The following is a 19,960-nucleotide window of genomic DNA, read 5'->3' on the forward strand; positions in this document are numbered from 1 at the left end:
ACACCATCAGCGTCACAACGAGACAAAATGAGACCCAGAGAGATGCAGCCACACAACAAGCAAAGCTACAAGATGCAAAGACACAAAATAAGACGACGAGATACGAGACACGACGAGATGTTGACAAGTGTTGCTGGAATTTTTTCTTATTTTAGAACATTATATAATTATTTATTTATGGACAAATAGATCCCACTTTACAATAAGACTTTTGTAAATGATATAAATGTTTCACTAGCTAATTAATTAGCTTGTTAACTATAAATCATTTATAAATCCTTATTAAGGTTAGTCTTATTGTAAAGTGGGGCAGATAAATAATTTGCAGTGAGACCAGACTTCTCAAACTTAAAGTGAGCTGTGAGAAATCAACAGATAGAGTCAGAAGTGTGAGAAGCAGCTTAACTCAAAAACACACTAAATATCTTGTGATTGGGCCGAGCAGCAGGGAGACGGGTTATTACTGGATGCCAACTGGGACAAAACGCTTACAGTTCCAGGCTGTCAAAATCCAGGATTCGAGGTCGGAGGAAACAGATGAACTCAGAACAATGAAACGCTGCTGTTAACAGTCCACATTTAATGAAGCATAAAAAGGTTAAAGCACCAGTAATGGCATACACAGATATATACACACACACAGTATCAGTAACAGTCACACACAGTTGCATATATGATCATTTACAAGAGTAAAGTTGGGACTGTTGGATCAGTATGAAGCAGCTTGGTGGTTGAAGGTTTTTGGCTGTTAAACTCTCACTAGAGATTTAAATGAAAAAAAACTGTTTAAACAGCAGAAATAAATCTCAGTCAATGGAAAGTTAAAATAGCTCTCAACACAAAGACGGCGTGACAGCTGACGAGAAGCTTTCTGTGGGTTTTTTTTTTTTTTAGAGCTTTGTAAGAGCTATTTATATCTGGAACATGTAAACTCTGGACCAGAATAGACGAGGACAATGAATTTAAAGAGATTCCAGAAAACGAATTTAAGGCCGAACATCAAACTCCAACAACGTCTTGGCATGAGCCCGCTGAGGAAAACTTCAAACAGACTTTTAGCGAAAGCCTCTCGATCCCTGTCTTATCCAGAGTCAGAGCTTTAGTACACAGGTATGTCCAGGATGTGTTTAGCCTAGCTTAGCACAAAGAGTAGGGGCAAGGGAAGTGATTGTTATGATCCATAGGCTAAGGGTTATGCTTAGTTATTAGATGGCAAGCTAATGTTAGTTTTAGTGCATCTGTTATGTATCAATGTGTTCAGACTGTCCAGAGCTGTAGCTAACTGCTGCTAAAACTGCAATGGCTCTCGTTTACATGTTCATTTCTACACTGAATAAACAAGACACATCAGACAGACTTGTAGTTGCTGAAATGTGGATTTTTGTCTCTTCTAATGGAGCTAGGCTAACAGTTCATCCGTCTATAGTGTTTCTGCTAAAGTAGCTAAAAACGTCACGGTACAACATCAGTTAGCTAGACACAGCTAACGTAACATCAGATTTTGCTAGCTGTTTGTGAGTAATTGATAGCCAATGTTACCATTTGTAGCTACTATAGCATCAACCACGTAGCTTTAAACATCTAACTAAATACCTAATATAGCATTTACTATGCTAGCTGTTTGGTAGCAACACTAGCTAGAGGTCTCCACCTGCCTCCAGTCTTTGCTCTAACACAGTGTTCACATCATATTGTTTTAACTGAGAATGAGTCATTTTATAGCAGCTGCTGTTGGTTTCACTTGGTAAAAAAGCTGCTATAAACACATCTGAGGCATCTGACTCTGGAGAAGAAAGAAAACGAAATGATTTATCAAACCGTTCTGACGAGCGAGCGCAGCTTTGTAAGTTTGCAGGTGAAATGTGGGCGTCTCAGATAAAACTAGGCTTGGTTTGGTTGGTGTTTTTTAAACACCCTGATTACATTTAGCCAAGGGTTCAAAAGCATTTCAGCAACTTTATTTCACACTGCTGTGGGTTTAATAAAGAATTGGCAACATGTTGTAAAATTAAAGAGTAAAACACAATGAAATACCTTGTATCTCCATGGCAACAGCTGTTGGAAGAAAGAAAACGGTCTGCTGGACTTAGAACATCTCATGGAGAAACGGGTCATTTCACTGATTTCAAAGAAGCGAATCACGAAAACCTGAGGACAAGATTCCCCCAGCAGTGACAATAAAATTTTGCAAAAAATAAAAACAAACCAAATGTTATTCTGGTTTTCACCTCTAAATGCTGTATAAATAGGTTATTGTGGCAACAGTGGTGGAAGTATTAAAGACACATCAGACTTAGTATAGAAATGTTATATAAACTGCAGCTCAGGCCCAGCTGTCAGTCAGTTAGTACCATGTGTGGTATCCAATATGTACCAAGCAAATATATTAGGTTTTAAATAGCTTTCTGAAAAAAAAAAAAAAAAAAAAAAACTTAAACCAGGATCATCTAATAAAAAGAGAAGCATTTACAGATGTTTGGCGTGCCGGTGCGCTTCAGCAAAGGGCAAAAGTTTGTGTGATAATAAATACAAAAACAAGGCTACATACAAACAACAGATCAACAGGGTCCCGTCGTCCGTCCTGTCTACTGACAGTCTGTCTCAAAGTGCAGGAAATAAAGAGATTACTGCAGAGAGATCCCACTTAAACCCTCAACCCAACTTAGGAACATCTGAAGAACCCTCTGGACAACTTTCTAAACAACCATCTGGAGACATTGAGAAATGTTTTAAGAAACATTTGAGGAACCATCTGAAGAACTTTCCTAACAACTCTCTGAAGAACCTGACTAAAACTCATTCTACCAGAAACCAGAGAGCACAGGTCCAATAGAGACATTAAAGGCCTCGGCCCGCTTCAAACAAAGTGCCTTTCAGATCATTGAGCAGCGTCTGAAACCTCCTTCCTGACGGAGAGTTCGCGAGCAGGGGTAAAACCTGTAAAACCCTGATCCAGGTCTCTGAGTAATCTTTGTTGGTACAGAACTCTGAAGACACAACCACTCACAGGTGATCAGAAACATGGATACTGTCATGATCACGTAAACGAGGAGATTAAAAATAGATGTTAAGGTACTCAGGGAGAGAAGTGAGTGTCTTTTACTGATGCTTTTTTAAGAAACCAAACCAAGAGGAAAATATAAGTTAACAACTCATCCTCCAGATTCAGACCAGAGCAAATAACCTGAAGGTTTGAAAACGCTCTAAAAGACTCAGGATTGGTACAAATGGTACCTTGTGGCAACACGCATTTAAGTTCAATTTGCTTTGCTGGTGTATATTCCCGAGTCAAATTACCACAAAGATTTTGCCAAATTACACATATACAACAGAGGCCTTGAGGGTCTGGGGCCCTGGAGAAGTTGCCCACGTTGCCTGGATGGTAATCTGGCTTTGCTACAAAGACTGGACAGAGATGGAGGAGGCAGGATGGACATCATGTTTGTTTGAAGCGTACTGAGGCCTCTCAGGTCGGACTAACAGCCGGGTTTGCATCGGCTGAGGCACTTGTTGGGCCAGAAGAGACAGAGGGGAGGGAAGGAGGCCAATTTGATTGGCTACATCCGAACTCAAGACCAACCCCTTTACCTTTTCACAAACAGTAGTTTCCCACAATGCAACTTAAACTGTGTTTGTTGTAAACGTGGGAAGTTGGAAATGAGAAGAACCAGCAGTTTGAAGAGATGACCACTGATTTAGAAATAGTCTGACATTCAAAAACGTCTCAAAGTGATACCTGTTTGAGCGGCCATGTTGATTTGTGTGATATCATGAACTGTAGTAATGTTGATCATGTTTGTCTGTAGAGCCCATGGGAACAACCCAGTGCTGTGGTACGTGGTGTTTCTCACTCACAAGTGAAACCACACCCTCAATTTTCCCTAAAGGAGCTGCTTGTAAGTTTTACAATTGCTACAAAGCTAACGTTAGCATTAGCAGCTGTTTACTCTCCAGTCTAGAAGAAATGTTCTGAGTTCAGCATAAAACTTCATTCCTTTGCTCATCAACAGCTGTCTCCAGAGATGGAGAGAATCCCCTTTGTTTTGCCTCTATTTCTATCCCTTCTTTTCCTCTACTGAAGTTAGCATGCTAACCAGCTAGCCCCGGCCCGTCCTGTCACTTTCCGATACTGAGTCATTGTAGCATCAAGTCTGCCTTGAAGAAGTAGCTGCTCAGAGGATGTATTATAACCTCTTGTACTGTAAACACAATGATGGCTGAAGCTCAGGGCGAGACTGGTAGACTAAATACACACCTGTTAATGCTAACGTTAGCTATGTAGCAATATCAGAGCTTTGAAAAAGCTCCTTTATTGGAAAGTAAAACCCCACATGATCCACGTGAAGGTAAATTTAGACTCAGGGAGCTGATGGGATGATATGTTTGCCAATCAAGTGGCTTAGGAGCACCGTTACAAGATTATTGACAACAACATTCCTCCTCGTTCCCTCTTTAGCATTTAGACGTCAGAAAACTTCTACTCCTGAAGTCACGATTACCTCGACACTGAGCCAGTCAGATGGACTCCACTGGTGAACACAGACGGTTAACAAAGGATATGAAGAAGATAGTAAATTTAGAAAAAAAATCCATGGACTTTTTGTTGTTGTCGGGGATCAGCCTGGACAAATGTCACACATACTTTTACAAAGATGGACGACTGGTTTGGATTTGTCTCTCAGGCGAAAGAGGCTTGGGGTTGGTTCAAATGTCACTGTAGAAAAGTGTTTGTCCACTTCATAAGTGTCCCAGCACCTGTCCTCCCTCAGGACTGTTTCTACATGAGATTTGGTTCAGATACACTACAAGTGCATGGGTAAGGCACCCCAGCTGATCTGGCTCTGGTTCAGATCGGTCGAGCAGGGTCAGGGGGGCAGCGGCGTGATTTCCCGCCTCCAGCCGTCTCACACGGTGGTCATGAGTTTGAGCGAGCCCGACCTGAACCTCAGGATTTTCTTCTTCAGGTTGTGAGAGGCCTTAATCTTGACGAAGGCCTTCGCCTGAGCCGGAGTCATTTCCTGCCCCACCGCCCTGGCCCCTGGTGCCCCTAACTGGCTCCACCCCCTGCCCATTCCACCTGTCCTACCCCCAGCCCCACCTCCTCCACTCTCCTCAGTATCACTGGTGGTGGTGCTCTCCTCCACATACTCCTCCTCACTGGACTCACTGTCTCCGAAGCAGTTGGTGGTGTAGTTGGACCTCTCGTCCTCACTGGTGTCCACGATGGTGGAGTGAAAGAGCGACGCACACTCGGCCGAATACTCTGAGTCACTTCCTCCGACGTAAGAGTACGGGCTGCTCAGCTGCTCACCAGAGGGGAGGTACACGCCGGCTGGAGAATGGCTGAGAAGCTCTTTTCTCTGCCGCCGCTGAGCGCGCCTGAACGCCTCGTCGTACGGGACCTCCATGATCGCACGCAACCGCCGGTAATCATTTCGTTTGTGTTTTGGTTTGGCGATGACCACGACCTGGTCACGCCCGTGGTGATGATGATGATGGTGACTGTGATGGTGGTGGGTACCACTGTAGTGGTGGTGGTTTCCATGGTGATGGTGCTTGGATACACCTGACCGCACGCTGCTTAGCGTCGATGTGGCGTGCTTGTCCAGGACTCGACCCTCGGGGATGGACACAGGGAGGCGTTTGTTGACTCTGGAGGAGGACACCCCAGGAGCCCCGACAGGTGATCTCTTGGAGACTTTCATGTGGGCGGAGCCTCCGTCTTCCAGCAGCCGGGACTTTTTAGAACTGGACCTGTGGTGGGATTTATCCCCTCTCCTCTCTGCGGGCTCACTGCGTTCAGAGGCCCGACTTGTCTTCACCTTGACAGTCTTGACACTCTTGCTGCCACCCTTGCGGAGTTTGATGTTCTGCCGCTGAGAAGGGATGTACTTGGCGTTAACCATGTGACTCCCTCCTCCTTCTCCTTCGTCTCCTCCTGCTTCATCCTGACTCGGGGAGGACGACCCCGCACTGGCCAGCTCTGGCACTGACCTATCGCCTCCGTCTGTCTGGTCTGTTGGGAGAGGCTTGTGGCTGTTCTTAGGAGTAGATCCGAGGAGCAGGTCCTGGTCAGGGGGGTAACATGGCTGCTTGGTCTCTTTGGGGGTGGAGTTAGCTTTGGGACTGCTCAGCTCCCTGGCGTCTTTAGGCAGAGTCACGATGGACGCTGCTGAGGGAAGAAGAAGCCCTTTGCTCTTCTTTTTCATCAGACTGTTGGTGCTTGTGTTGGTGTCCTTGTTGGTGAAGAAACCGTCGTTCTGGATGCCGTTAGTAAGAGGAGAGCTGTTCTGGTTCGGTGCCAAGTCACTGTTGTTGATCATCGTGTCATCGCCGCCACCGTGGAAACCATTTTGGATCTCTTGCTCTTCACCTTTGCTTTCCACAGACCACTGCCTCTGAGGGGAGAAGGCGGCAGCACCGTCTGCGGATCCTCCTCCTGCTGCCCGGGAGGGTTTGAGTTCAGTCAACCTCAGAGTCCCTAAACCAGAACCAGAGCTGAGACCAGAGACCTGCCTCACACAGAGACTCGCCTGCCGCAGGATGCTCTTTGATGGGTCAGTGCTGATGCTGGTCCTGGGTCTGCTGGTCCTGATGGGCAAGGCTCTCCGCTGCAGCAGACTGTAGATGTAGCTGTCCAGACGCTTGTGACACGGGGTCTGGGAGGAAGAGGAAGTGGGGGCCGGCCAGGAGGAGCTCTGAGGTACAAGAGGAGCTGGAACAGAAGCAGATTCTGGTCGGAGACCCTCGACACCGGCCTCGATGGCTTTCAGAAGCCCTTCGTCTCTGCCGTGACCGCCATGACTCAACATCTGGAGGAAGACGGGGCTCTGGACGGCCACAGCGTGCAGCGGGCTCGGGTACCGGAACACGTCGCTGCCATTTCGGGCCACCAGGTCGCAGTGGTACTTAGACTGGGAGTCACAGGAGGCCACTAAGGGGACAGGATCCAGGGTGGGCGGGTGAGGAGCGGAGACTGAGCGACGAACTGTACCAGAAGAAAAGTCGTCACAGAGTCCTCCGACCAGACCGTCACACTCCAAACAGCTGGGCAGCTCATCTGAAGGAGAACGAGAAGGAATGTGACATTAGAGATCAGGTCCAGACAAAGCAGCAGGTTCTGGATATTCACAGCTCTCATTTCAGGTCCAGGTCTGCTGTAAACCCGCCTGCTAAACACTTCGCAGTCTCAAACATAAACAGTCTAAATGGATCTAAGTTTATTTCAGTGTTGCAGCGTTTCCTAATGTCAACAGCTGACAGGAAGTTAACTTGGACAGAGCTGTTTCCAAGCAATGCAGTTCTGATGAAATGGTCTGTTGAGTGTGGTAATGACCCTGTTTGGTTCAGCTGTGGATGGAGAGTCTAAGCATTAGTAAGTGGAAAATTCTTTTCTGTGGAGACAGTGTGCTGTGAAATGTTAACTCTTCACGTTCACTGCCGCTCCTGGAAATGATTTAAACAGCATCAGACCTGGATTAGAGGCACAAGTCAAAATTCAAACAGAAATAAAACTGAGCTAAACGGTGTAACGAATCCGTGCGAGGACGTTGAATATAACTGACTGTAATTTATTCACAGCTCAGAACAAATTAGGTCAAAATCTTTGGTGGCCCTGAAGCGCAACAATCTGCAGCTTAAGAAAACACATGCAAATAGACGAAACACAAACAGATTCAGAAACATCTTCATCAGTTTGACCACACATGAGCTGCAAATACTCATATTACACAAAGGAAGTGTTTCCAGGGGACACTAAAGAGTGATGAACCCGGCTGGGACGCACTTGCATACATGTGTTAAAACACATCCATGTGCACATGTTGTTCAAAGCTTTTAACTTCAAAAGTCACAAAGCATTGAACGACTTGTTAGTGTCCCCTGGAAACACTTCCTCTGTGTTCTGAGTAAAGATGTTTCTGAAGTTGTTTGTTTTGTCTGTTTACATGTTTTCTTGCAGAGCGTTGAGCTTCAGGGGGGTCAAAGCCTACGTAGCGTTAGCGAGGCTAAGCTAAGATGGTACACTACATCAGCCGGCAAGGCTCACAGCTAACTGCTCTGACTTTGTGTTACCACCACTTTTACAGGAGCTAGTGAACGCACCAGCTGTCAGACCAGAACCTGGAGGATCTGCTCCAGAAATGAGACCACCTCGTTCAGAGTCACACTGACGTCAGGCGCTCAGGTCACCCGGTGATTCAAGGTGACGACTGTGAGCCCAGGGGCATCACATGTAACACAGGTCCGACGTGTAGACAGAGTGAGCAGCAGCTGTGAGGCTGTTTGGATTCAACACTGTCCATAACTGATTTAATCATTCTCACAGCGTCAGTCTGAACCGCTCAGTTCACAGACGGAGATTTACAAAGTAAAGTGACCGAGTCAACCTGAACTGTATACAGCTCCACTTCAAAGGATGACTTTTATTTTGAAGGCCAAGCTCAAGCCTCAGTGTGTGTGTGTGTTCGTGTTTACACATTTGGTGGATCTGTAGGTGTCAATGTGTGTGTGTGTGTGTGTGTGTGTGTGTGTGTTTATACAGCGGAGTGACCAAAAGGAGCACAGCAACATAAAACAGCAGAGGAGAGGAGGAGGAGAAAGAGGAGGAGGAAGAGGAGGAGGGGGTTGAGAAACAGGAAACCAGTGTGTTCAGCGGAGGTTGATGGCGACAGTATGTAAACAGAGATAATGAGACTCAGACTCAGCAGCTCCTTCGTGTTTCACTGACTCCACACAGGAAGGTTTTTGCTTTCTGGTAGATGATTGGACAGAAACAGACCAGCTGATGTGTGTAGTCTCTGAAGCGATTGGTGGGGGTGGGTGTGTACCTGTGGACGGGAGGCGTCCGTCAGCGTCCGCCATCGAGCAGAAACATTCGCTGAAGACCGAGTTGGACGAGTTAGAGAGAGAGCCGGACGCCCCGTCACTCAACTCATAGAAACCTGAGAGACACAGACAGGAAGTGATGTCATGACCATTAAAACACAGGTAACCACACTGTTGTAGCCCTGTGATGCACGGAAGCCCAGACAACAAAAACTTTTTTAACACATCTAGTTCTGAGGGTCGGAAGTCAGACCGGTTCTAGTTCTGGTCTCAAGTCCTTAAGATCACTAAAGGTACCACGTTTTCCATTTTCATAAAAATATTAAAGCTCCATATTTTCCTCTTCTTCTGTGTTTTATTTGAAGTCACTGAGCCTCCTCTCTTCTGATTTGCTGACTGTTTGCTGAGCGATCCAATAGCAGATTTGAGGTAAAAATCCTGCAAGGTTTGGATGGTGGGTCCAGGTGGGCGGGGCTTGGTGACTGCTTTGTTGTGACATCACAAAGTTCCAGAAGTCCTGACGGCTGGTTTTAAGGCTCAGTTTCTGAATACAGGCTGTGTGCATTTCTCTGTGGACTGAGGCTTTGATACTTTCACAGTATTAATATAGAAGCTAGAGCTGATCTATAATCACACTACACATGGACACACACCTTTACACTGGAGGAGATTTAAAATCAGCGTTGAGCAGCAAAGAGTCACCTATTTGCAGATGATGCAGTTCTCTACACAATCGTCTCTATCACACACTTTCATCAGTTCTCTCTGAATTCAAGACAACACCAAATTATAACTGTCTCCACAAACCATCCTCACCACACACCAACAACACATGATGGTAAAAGTACTACAGTACTGAGAGGTAAATGTACTGAGAGGTAAATGTACTTCAAGCGTCAAAATAAAAGTCTTCGTCCCTGTGAGTCATATCCGGTTATATATGATATGATCAGTTCTTTGTTACTGATGGATTCATGTGATTAATGTGAATACATGTGCTGGTACTGTTTTGTGAGGTACTCTCCTTTCAGTTTTATTGAAATATATATATTTTTTTTCAGTGGATGTTTCGGTAAATGACTTGTCACTAGACAGAAGAGAAAATAAAGAAATAAAGTTACTGTGAGGAGGGAATGTGTGAGTACTACAGCAGCAGCAGGTAACTGGAGCTACAGCTGATGAAAGCATTTAAAAGAACAGCAGGGAAAAAATGTTCCTCAGGTCTGCTCAGACCGAAGAAATCTAAAACCCTGACCAGGTTTTTCCTCCTGTTTCTGATCAGTCACAGATTAACTGTTTCAGCGTGTTACGTCTAGTCAGGACTCTGGGAGTTTGATGTACCTGAGCTTGGTCGGCTGTCGGTCTCCAGCTGGTCATGTGACGCCTCGGTGTCCAGTCGCAGGTCGCTGATCTGTCGGTCCAGCTCCTGGAGCTGAGTGATGAGACCAGCGTCCCGCCTCCTCAGACAGTTCTGAAAACACACAGTCAGCATATTTCAGCTCTGAACTCTCTTTGCCCCAAAACAACAGAACAAACAGAGTCCTGATCCCAGAGGAGACCAGAGGAAACTTTAATAAACCAGACAGAGAACACAAACCAGAACAAACACAGACAGAAAACCCCAGTGGATCTATTTACAGAGCAGTGAGAGCCCAAAGTGTTTCACTCTGAATAAATGTAATAAGATTTAAAACTAAATAAACTAAGTAAAGGGAGATATTAAGCAACAGATTAAAACCTGTGAAGCTTTAAAGCTGCAGAACTCAGATCTGCTCAGATTGAAAGATGGATGAGCAGATGAAAGTGGGACTGTAAGGAGAGAAAACAGAGACGTCCAGACACCAAATATCTGTCTCCAGCAGCTAAAGTTTCTGAAGAGACTGAGAAGTTTAGTCTGAATGGAAGCTAAACTGAAGCTAAAGCTAAAACTTTATTTTCTTCTCTATTTCCTGTGGATTAAAGGGCCAGTACCACAGTGTAAAAATAAAAGTCCTGCACTCAAACTCCTACTGAGAACTAAAGTATGAAAAGTTAATGAGCACCGACTGACATAAGACACTCGTGAGCTGAGGGGCCTCGGGGCCCCTAGAGACCCCCCCACTATAACAATAATGTTCCCAAAATAAACAGGTTCTGTTCCTCAGTCCTGATCAGAGTCCTGACCCGGGTCTCCTCTGAGAGGAAACTCTCTGAAGCACGGCTACAGACACAAACATGGTGGAGACGTGATGAATCTGAGACGAGACTCGGGTCTGAACCGAACCGATATCTTCTAAACTCTCCATATGTTCGCTTGTGAGATATATTTCCACCTCTGCTGATCGCAGTGTGTTTACACCTGCTCAGGTGCTCTTTCCTATTGATCACACGTCAACAGCAGAGAAGAGGCCTCGATGGCGGGAACAGGAATCTGTCTAACAACCGAACCAGAAGCCAAGAAGCTGAATCTCCTGCAGCCAGGTGACGTGGAGCTGAAACGCTCCCTGTGAGTGTCCGTTTGTTCCCGCCTCACAAATATCACCGACACACAGTGTGTGTCTTCATGTGGGAGAGCTGGGGAGGGACAGAGGAGGTAAAAAACTCCTACAAGCAACACTTTTGCTGGAGTTTTTTTTTTTACCTCCTCGGACGTCCTCCTGTCTCCGTGCACCTCGGAGCAGGTGAAGCTGAACTCCAACAACACTTGTATTAAAAGAAGAAAAGCATTGCGTTGGTCAGGGAGGGACAGAGGAGCTGTTCCATGGAATCAGACTGATAACTGAGTCATTAAACATCCCTGTGAGGAACTGGATTAAACTGTAAACTGTCTGCGGCTCTGACGTCCACGGTGAATCAGGATGTTACTGATCAGACAAAAGCGCGTCTTACTGTGAAAAACAACTGGTGCTCTTTCCTTTACTTTTCAAGCTCCTACTTTAAACCTCGACACCGTGTCCTGCTCTGCATCTCTGTGACAGCTGCAGCTGCTTCAAACACAGATCACATGATCCCTTTATACAAACAGGAAGCTTCTAAACCCACCAGAATAAAAGAGCAAACAAACTTCAAGTCCCATCCTCTGCATTTATAAAAATCTTTACTCCTGATACTCTGAGTTCATTTTGTTGATACTTTTACCTCAGTAAAACTTGCACTTGTATGAAGTATATGTACTCTGTGGTAATGATACTTTTACCTCAGTAAAACTTTTACTTCAGTGAAGGATTTGAATCACTGTTAACGTCTCTTTCTGCAGATTCATAATTATCTACATTAATGACCAATCTGATGTTTTCTTTGATCTGTCTAAAATGATTAATTATCAAAATTGCTGTCCCCACTCCCCACCCCCTCCACACACACACACACACACACACACACACACACACACACACCCAGTCTGAATCACACCCTCCCCCCTCCTGAGATGGAAAACATGCGGGTTATGCAGCGCTGCTCACAGGTCATGTGCCGCATTCCTGCGACTGAGCTGCTGCAGAGAAACAGAAACACACTGCTGCTGTCTGATCACCAATACATGATCACCAATACATGATCACCAATACATGATCATCAATACATGATCATCAATACATGATCACCAATACAAGATCACCAATACATGATCACCAATACAAGATCACAAATACACGATCACCAATACAAGATCACCAATACACGATCACCAATACAAGATCACCAATACATGATCACAATACATGATCACCAATACATGATCACCAATACATGATCACCAATACAAGATCACCAATACACGATCACCAATACATGATCACCAATACATGATCACAATACATGATCACCAATACATGATCACCAATACACGATCACCAATACATGATCACCAATACAAGATCACAAATACACGATCACCAATACAAGATCACCAATACACGATCACCAATACAAGATCACCAATACATGATCACAATACATGATCACCAATACATGATCACCAATACATGATCACCAATACAAGATCACCAATACACGATCACCAATACATGATCACCAATACAAGATCACCAATACACGATCACCAATACATGATCACCAATACACGATCACCAATACATGATCACCAATACAAGATCACCAATACACGATCACCAATACATGATCACCAATACACGATCACCAATACATGATCACAAATACATGATTGTACATATCATGATTGATACATGACAAATAATTGATCACCTACAATATTAATGAGTCTGTCCACAGTCAAACACCTGGACAGGTAAATCTCTTTCCAGTCAAACATCTGGAGAGGCTGATAACATCTGTATTTTATCGTTAGATTGATCACAGTTAAACCGATTGATCACAGAGGAAGTCAGAGAGGTCAAAGGTCAGAGTTCAGCTGATTCACTGTTTGTTTCACTGTGGAAACTTTTCTTCTGTAAAGAGAAATTAAATGTGTGTGTGTGTGTGTGTGTGTGTGTGTGTGTGTGTGTGTGTGTCTTAGCAGCAGCTGCTCTCTGGAATGAGCAGCATGTTCAAACACAAACCAACGCTCATCCAGCTGTTTCTCCTGTCAATCAACCAGCTGACAGCGAGCGTCAAGCCCCGCCTACACTACAGGAAGTGATGTTACACACACACCAGAAAAATCTGTGATTTTAATCATGGTAACGCTCCATTTCATTGGTCGCCTGTCAATGACATCACTTCCTCCATGAGCATGTGTGAGTGTTGCTGTTGTCAGGGAAACGAGCTGAGCCCCTCCCTGACCTGTGTGGTCTGAACAGTGTCAGAAACACTGATGTTGATTCAGTGTTTTTACTGGTTCTAATCAGCTGGTCTGTTTGTTATGGAGAGGAAGAGTACGGTGGCTGACGAGGTCAAACGCTCCGCAACAAAAACACAAAATAAAAAACAAATGCAACAGAAAAAACACTGCTAACCTATGACTTCACCTTTGACCTTTGACAGAAAGAAGAGGCGACATAAAAAGGTTTGTGTTCTTTTTTTACATTTGGCCGTAAATTTTACAATATTTTAAAATAGCAACAGAAAACGTAGCAAGTGTTAGCGTTAGCTTGTGGACAGTCTATGGGTGTTCCACTCAGAGCTCCCCCTAGAGGCCTGGAGCTCTGCTGTTCTGTTGCCTGGATACGCACCGCTTTCTTTTTCTGTTGCATTTCTTTTAAGGGTTCGTGTGTTTTTGTTGTTGCATCGTTTCTGTGTTTGCAGCTTGTTTGTTGTTCATGTTTTGCACGTTTTTGTTCTTGTATTTCTTTTGTATTTTCATATGTGTTTTTGAATCTGCATCGTTTCTGATTTTCTCGCTCGTTTCTCCTGACGGGAGAGTTTTGGGTCGGCCACCGCAGAGGAGAGGAAACCTCTGTGGATAATTCAGCTGCAGGCAGAACAACAACTCCCATGATCCCACGCTACTTCACGACATCACAGTCAACACGGTGCATTCACAGGTCAGAGTTCACCATCGTCGTCATGCTGCCGTGTCTTTGGAAATGGAGGAGACCTGACACTGAAATAAAAGTCTCCAACTATTCAGCATATAATTTTACAATAGCCTACAGTTCCCCGTCCAGAATGGAGAGTTTTACCACCACAGTATTTCACACATGACAGATGGACTCTATAAATAAAACCACTATATGAAGAGGTTACTGCTGAATAGCTGACCCTAACCCCGACCACCAATAGGTTTAAAATAATAGGAACGTGATCAGTTCCAACTTTTAATGGTTGGACATGAAGTTGAGCACAGACCAGGACCAGGACCAGGACCAGGACCAGGACCAGACCCAGTCTCCTGTGTTTCCTGTGCAGACAGTTCGAACAGTTTGCTGTGAGTCTGCCTCAGCTGCTCCGTCACAGAGCTGAAAGTCGATCTGCAGAGTTTCCAGCAGCTCGCAGGAATCTCCATTTGTTACTGCTTAGAGGGAGGAGGGAGGTGGGGGTGGGGTGGTGGGTGGGGGTCGCTAATCTGCTCCAGATTCAAGTTTGGAGCCGCAGCTGCAGCAGGGACAACGTCCAAAAACACAACAGACAGACAGAGAGGTCTGAAGAGGGAGAAGAGGAGCGGAGGTTTGCCGAGGACTGGGATCTGAACTGATCAGGGATCAGGTTTCCTTCAACAACACGTCCTGTCTGTGAAAACACGACGAGGAGCTGAGGCCTCGACACACATGACGTAATCCTCCCAAACACAACCCAGCTGAAACTGCTCGAGGTGTCGGAGCGAAGCGTCGAGACTCACATCAACGTGAAACACCTGAACACAACGTTTTCAACCTTGTTACAATTAAAACTGAGACGAACAGAAGACGAGAGCAGCTGTTCATCTCGCCACAAAGAGGCGTCGACATAACTTCACACACATCACATGATGCGACTGTGCTGAGGATATTTTGAGGCCTTGAAACTTCTCCAGGACTCTCCAGGACTCTCCAGACCGGAGCTCCTCTCCAGTGTTTGATTTCACACCGACCCGACTTCAAAGCTCTCACAGCGACGCGCCGATGTGCCGCCTCACGTGTTAAAAGTTGCAGCGCAGAGACGACAGCTGACAGTCAGCTGACCACAGACACTCGTCGTGACGTCAGGACGTCCTCCGTCACAAGAGCACCCAACAAACGCCAGCTTCAGAAACTGATCAGGCTGCAACATAACTGACACAACCAGGCTGTCTGCTGGGAGACCAGGTCTGGGAATGGGGAGGGGGGGTTAAACATCTGTGTGAGGTGTGATGACACGGGGGGGGGGGGGCTGACTCACTGACCATAACCCTCAGCTGAGCTCAGGCTATGGTCAGTGATGGAGGTGGGTCAGAGATAAAACCAGAGAAGGAGAAGAAGAAGCTGCTGTCGGACTCCGTGGGGAGAGTCAGGACTCATCAGACCTGGAGTCAGCGAGTGAGACCAGATCAGACGTTTAGAGGCTCAAAGACACTTTGACTCATAAACCACATCGAGACGTTTAGAGAAACATCAGCTGATGTGAACCAGGCCGCACAACAAAGGTCTCAGAGACTGTCTGACCTCAGAGTCTGAGGATGAAGAAGAGTCTGGATCTTCATCAGTCAACAGTCCTGAAGTCTCACTCTCCACAACAGTCCTGGAAACTGTTCTATGGACTGATCTCCTCCCACAGGTGGAGCAGGGTGGGGGGAGCATCAGGATCTGGGTCTCTGCTGCCTCTGGACCTGGACCTGGAGCAGCTCCACATCATTAAGTTCATCAAGGACTCTTCTAGGATAATGTCAGGGTGTCTGTCCACCTCAGGAGAAGACAATGACCCTAAACATCACAGGATATCCACTTCCTGGAGGGGTCCAGCCCAGACCTGAATCCAGCAGAGATGCTGTGGACTGAGCTGAGGAGAGAGACTCTGTCTGACTGACGCAGGTCTGTAAGAAGACTGGTCCAGACGTCCTCCTGAACACTGAGCAGGTCTGGAGCCACAGGAAGTTCAACTGTGAAACCAGAGGAATACGAACATCCGAGGGTGGAGGACGAAACGTAAACGTCCAAATGGAGAGACACCGTCAGGCCCCGCCCCCCTCGCATTAACCAGAACAGATACTTCCTGCAGGTGAGGAAACGCCTGACCCGGACCGTCTTCGGTTGTGTGCTACGTGTGCGATGACGTTTGGACCCGACTCTCCGTCACGGTCTGAGGTCACGACAAACCAGCTTCAACGAAGTCCACAGTCCAGTTCACCGAGTCCCTGTGTGGAGGTCTGCACCACTACAGTCTTCAGTCACATGACCAGAGACGACTGATCACACTGCCTGACTGAAAACAACCAACATGAAGACCAGACAGTGTGTGTGTGTGTGTGTGTGTGTGTGTGTGTGTGTGTGTGTGTGTGTGTGTGTGTGTGTTCATTCTGTCTGAGCTGCTTCAGGCCACGATGGCTCATCACGCCTCTTTAATTGAAAGCGGGTGTTTAGATTTCACACACACACACACACACACACACACACACACACACACACATACACTCCCCCTCCTCCCTGGTTAAATATCTTAAACCTGGGATCACTGAGACTCCCAGCATCCTCTCTGAGCCGCGGGGGGCAGAGGATCAGACCAGAGGAGTTCATTTCAGTCAAACATAAACCCTCCCCCTCGCCTCTCCCCACCCCCCACCAACACACACACTCACAGATTAAAACAGTGTGGGTTCATCATCCATGACATCATCGTCTTCGGGATGTTTATTATCTGACATTAAAGATGAATCCTCCTCATTAAAGGAGAACAAGTGACTCCATCAGCTGGAACATGATTCATGTAATAATAAATAATCTGTAATGTCTGTTAATAAAATAATATTCATTATTTTCTTTTAAGATTTTAATATATATGAATGTGACTGACAACCCTCTGAACCTTTTCTCATAATTATCAGAAAAAAATTTGCTAATTATTATGAGAAAACTGTCTCGTAGTTACAACATGAAGCTCCAGTTTTTCTTCCTTTGTGAAACGAATCTGTGAGTTAACAGTCGTTTATGTTCCTGTGTTATTTCACAACAGATGAGTGAATATGCTGAAGGAGTCCCTCAGGGTTCTGGTCTGGGTCCTCTTCTTTTTTAAAAACAAACATAAAGCGATTTAACGACCTGTTTGTAAAAATCTCTTCTCTGAGCTTCACTGCTACAAAATAAAAACAACTACGGAAGCCCTGAAAGGCAAGTGAACTTTTTTTTGCCAGGATCATTCAAAAAAAGTTTGTTTTTCGTAAAAAAGTTTTTCTTCATAGTACACCTATGTAATTTTTTTTTCTAGGGGAAAAAAAAAACTTGTGATTGTATTTTTTTCACTTGCCTTGTTTTCAGAGATGAAAAAATTGTAGAAATGTTTTATTTTTTACAAAAAACTTTTTTCTTTTTTTTTTTTACAAAAGCAAACACTGAGTAGATCCTGACTAAAATTTATTTTTATAAAAAGAAGAAAAAGACATTTTTGTAGTAATTTGTTTGTTTGTTTTTTGTCAGTGACAAAACCCCCTAGAGGTGCTTTTATTTAAATTATTTATTTATTTAAATTAAAACATCAAATACAAAATCAAACACTGATAAAATAAAAAAAAATAAAAAAGATCCTGGCAAAAAAAAAAAAAAAAAAATTACTTTCCTCTCTTGGCTTTCAAACTCCAGAATATTAAAAACATTGAATTCAACATGTTTCCAATAAAAACAAGAAATGTCCCAGAGAATCAGGGCGTTTTGTCTTTTTGAGGAAAGTCATTGAAATATGAATAAAAAGATGATGAAAACAGTTTGAACTCTGCAGATAGTTGCTGATCCACTGTGTTACTGACTGTCACACTCACCTGTTGATTTATAAAGTCATTTTTCAAATATTTTTCATGTGTGTAAATGTTTTAGTTTTAACTGACACTTTCCGGTTTTTTATTTTTGAAATCTTTATTCATGTTCTAATTTATTTTGAAAGTACTTCAATTTAATTCACTGTCACATTCTTCTGAATCAATCAGCGTCATCAGTAAAGGACAGACCGGGTCATCTCTCTCCTCCTGTTCTGTTCATCACATCCTCTGTTTCTATATTAAAAAGAAAACAGGCTGACCCCGCCTTCACCTATGACCTTTGACCTCACACCACACACCTGAGTCATCCCTGCAGACTGGGGTCAGGGAGGTCAGAGGTCATGAGACAGACAGGTCAGGACCTACCAGCTGTTTCCTGAGCAGCAGGATGTTCTCCTCCAGCAGCTTCTCCTCGGAGCTCAGCTGAGCCTCCCTCCGCCGCTCCGCCTCCTCCTCCTCCGCCGCCGACTCCCGGAGCTCCAGCGCGGCCCGGACCAGCACCTCCTGCCGCTGCCGCAGGTACTCCAGCTCCCCGAGCCCGGACACGGTGGCCTCCAGCCGCTCCCGCACAGAGCGCTGCCGCTCCGCCGCATCCGCGTCCGCAGCCGCTCTGTCCCGGCTGCAGCGGCCGTCCGTGTCCCGCCTGGAGGGCGCGGACAGCAGCATGTCCTCCGTCAGACTCTGCGGTGTGACCTCAGGGTCTCTGCAGCATCAGGGTCCGGAGGATCTGCCGGACTTGAACAGCATTGTGCGGGGCGGAGCGCAGCGGGACGCCTCAGTAGACACCGGATCAACTGAGAGGAATCACCTGGAGTCACTCACCTGGGTTAATCACCTGGTTCAACTGTCTTGGTTCAGTTAAACCGAGTAAATAAAACCGAGTTAAACAGACTCGGGCACAAAGTGAATCCAGACTCTGATCCTCAAACTGGTCTCTGCAGCTCCTAGTATCAACCGGTGGTCTAACGGTCCTCCTGCGGAATAACAGGTGAAATTAATCCGGTAAATGGGTCCCGGGTCCACTCAGGTAGGTGTCCAGGTAAATCCCAGCATGCCCCGTGGCTGTAGCGGTGGGTAGATCCGACAGAGTGAGGTGGAGGGTCGGGGTGAGCTCCGTCCTGCTGCCGCTCCTCCTGAAGCTCCGTCCAGACTGACCGACCGCGTCACAGCTGCACCGAGGCCGATAAGCCCCGCCCCCTCCACGCTGTCTGACGGAGCGAGCTGAATCACGTCAGCAACAATGAAAACAAACACTTCCTGTTGTGACCTTCAAAATAAAACATCGTGATCGTCGTTATAACGTGTGGTAATATTGAAAAGAAAAGAGTAAGATATACACATGTAGGCTGCACACTAAACTAAACTAAACTAAACTAAACTAAACAAGTTAACCTGCTTTAAAACAAATTCAAACAACAAAACGTAAAATGAAATAAAAACAAAAACCACAGAAAATTCATAAACTATAATAACTTTGAGCGCATCACTGGTCAGAAACCTGCACCACAGATTCTTGCTAATATGCTCCATGCTAACTTGCTAACATGTTAGCATGGAGATTGAGTTCCAGCTGATTACCCTGGAGCTCCTGATCTCTCTCTCTCTCTCTCTCTCTCTCTCTCTCTCTCTTTCTCTTTTATTGATGCACCTGTCTCTTCCTAAATTCATCTTTTACTTGTCTCTTCAAAATCTTTCTAAAATTAATTTCTACTTCACTTTCTCGCCGAGAAAAATCTATTTTATTTTGAAGGGAACGCTCACACGTCTTCCTGTGTGATTGTGTCAGTTTGTGGGAGCTTGATGCTCCGTCCCTCAGAC

The 19,960-nt window shown here is 45.4% G+C and overlaps 1 protein-coding gene across 2 annotated transcripts; it reads right to left on the minus strand.

Annotated features, from left to right (window-relative positions):
- Window positions 1-560: 560 nt before the first annotated feature.
- Window positions 561-19,280, minus strand: dact1 (dishevelled-binding antagonist of beta-catenin 1). 2 transcript variants are annotated; one of them, XM_023430423.2, is made up of 4 exons: window positions 18,509-19,280; window positions 10,168-10,297; window positions 8,829-8,942; window positions 561-7,060 (listed from the first exon to the last, which is right to left on the minus strand). In XM_023430423.2, the coding sequence occupies exons 1-4, from the start codon at window positions 18,806-18,808 to the stop codon at window positions 4,905-4,907; spliced, it is 2,700 nt and encodes an 899-aa protein (XP_023286191.1). In that variant the 5' UTR covers window positions 18,809-19,280; the 3' UTR covers window positions 561-4,904. The 2 variants fall into 2 exon arrangements, with proteins under 2 accessions (XP_023286191.1, XP_023286192.1); XM_023430424.2 differs by lacking the exon at window positions 8,829-8,942.
- Between the last annotated feature and the right edge of the window lie 680 nt (window positions 19,281-19,960).

Source organism: Seriola lalandi, unplaced genomic scaffold (assembly GCF_002814215.2).
Source record: "Seriola lalandi dorsalis isolate HSWRI2012SDOR001 ecotype SW California unplaced genomic scaffold, Sedor1 jcf7180002054902, whole genome shotgun sequence".
NCBI lineage: Eukaryota > Metazoa > Chordata > Actinopteri > Carangiformes > Carangidae > Seriola > Seriola lalandi.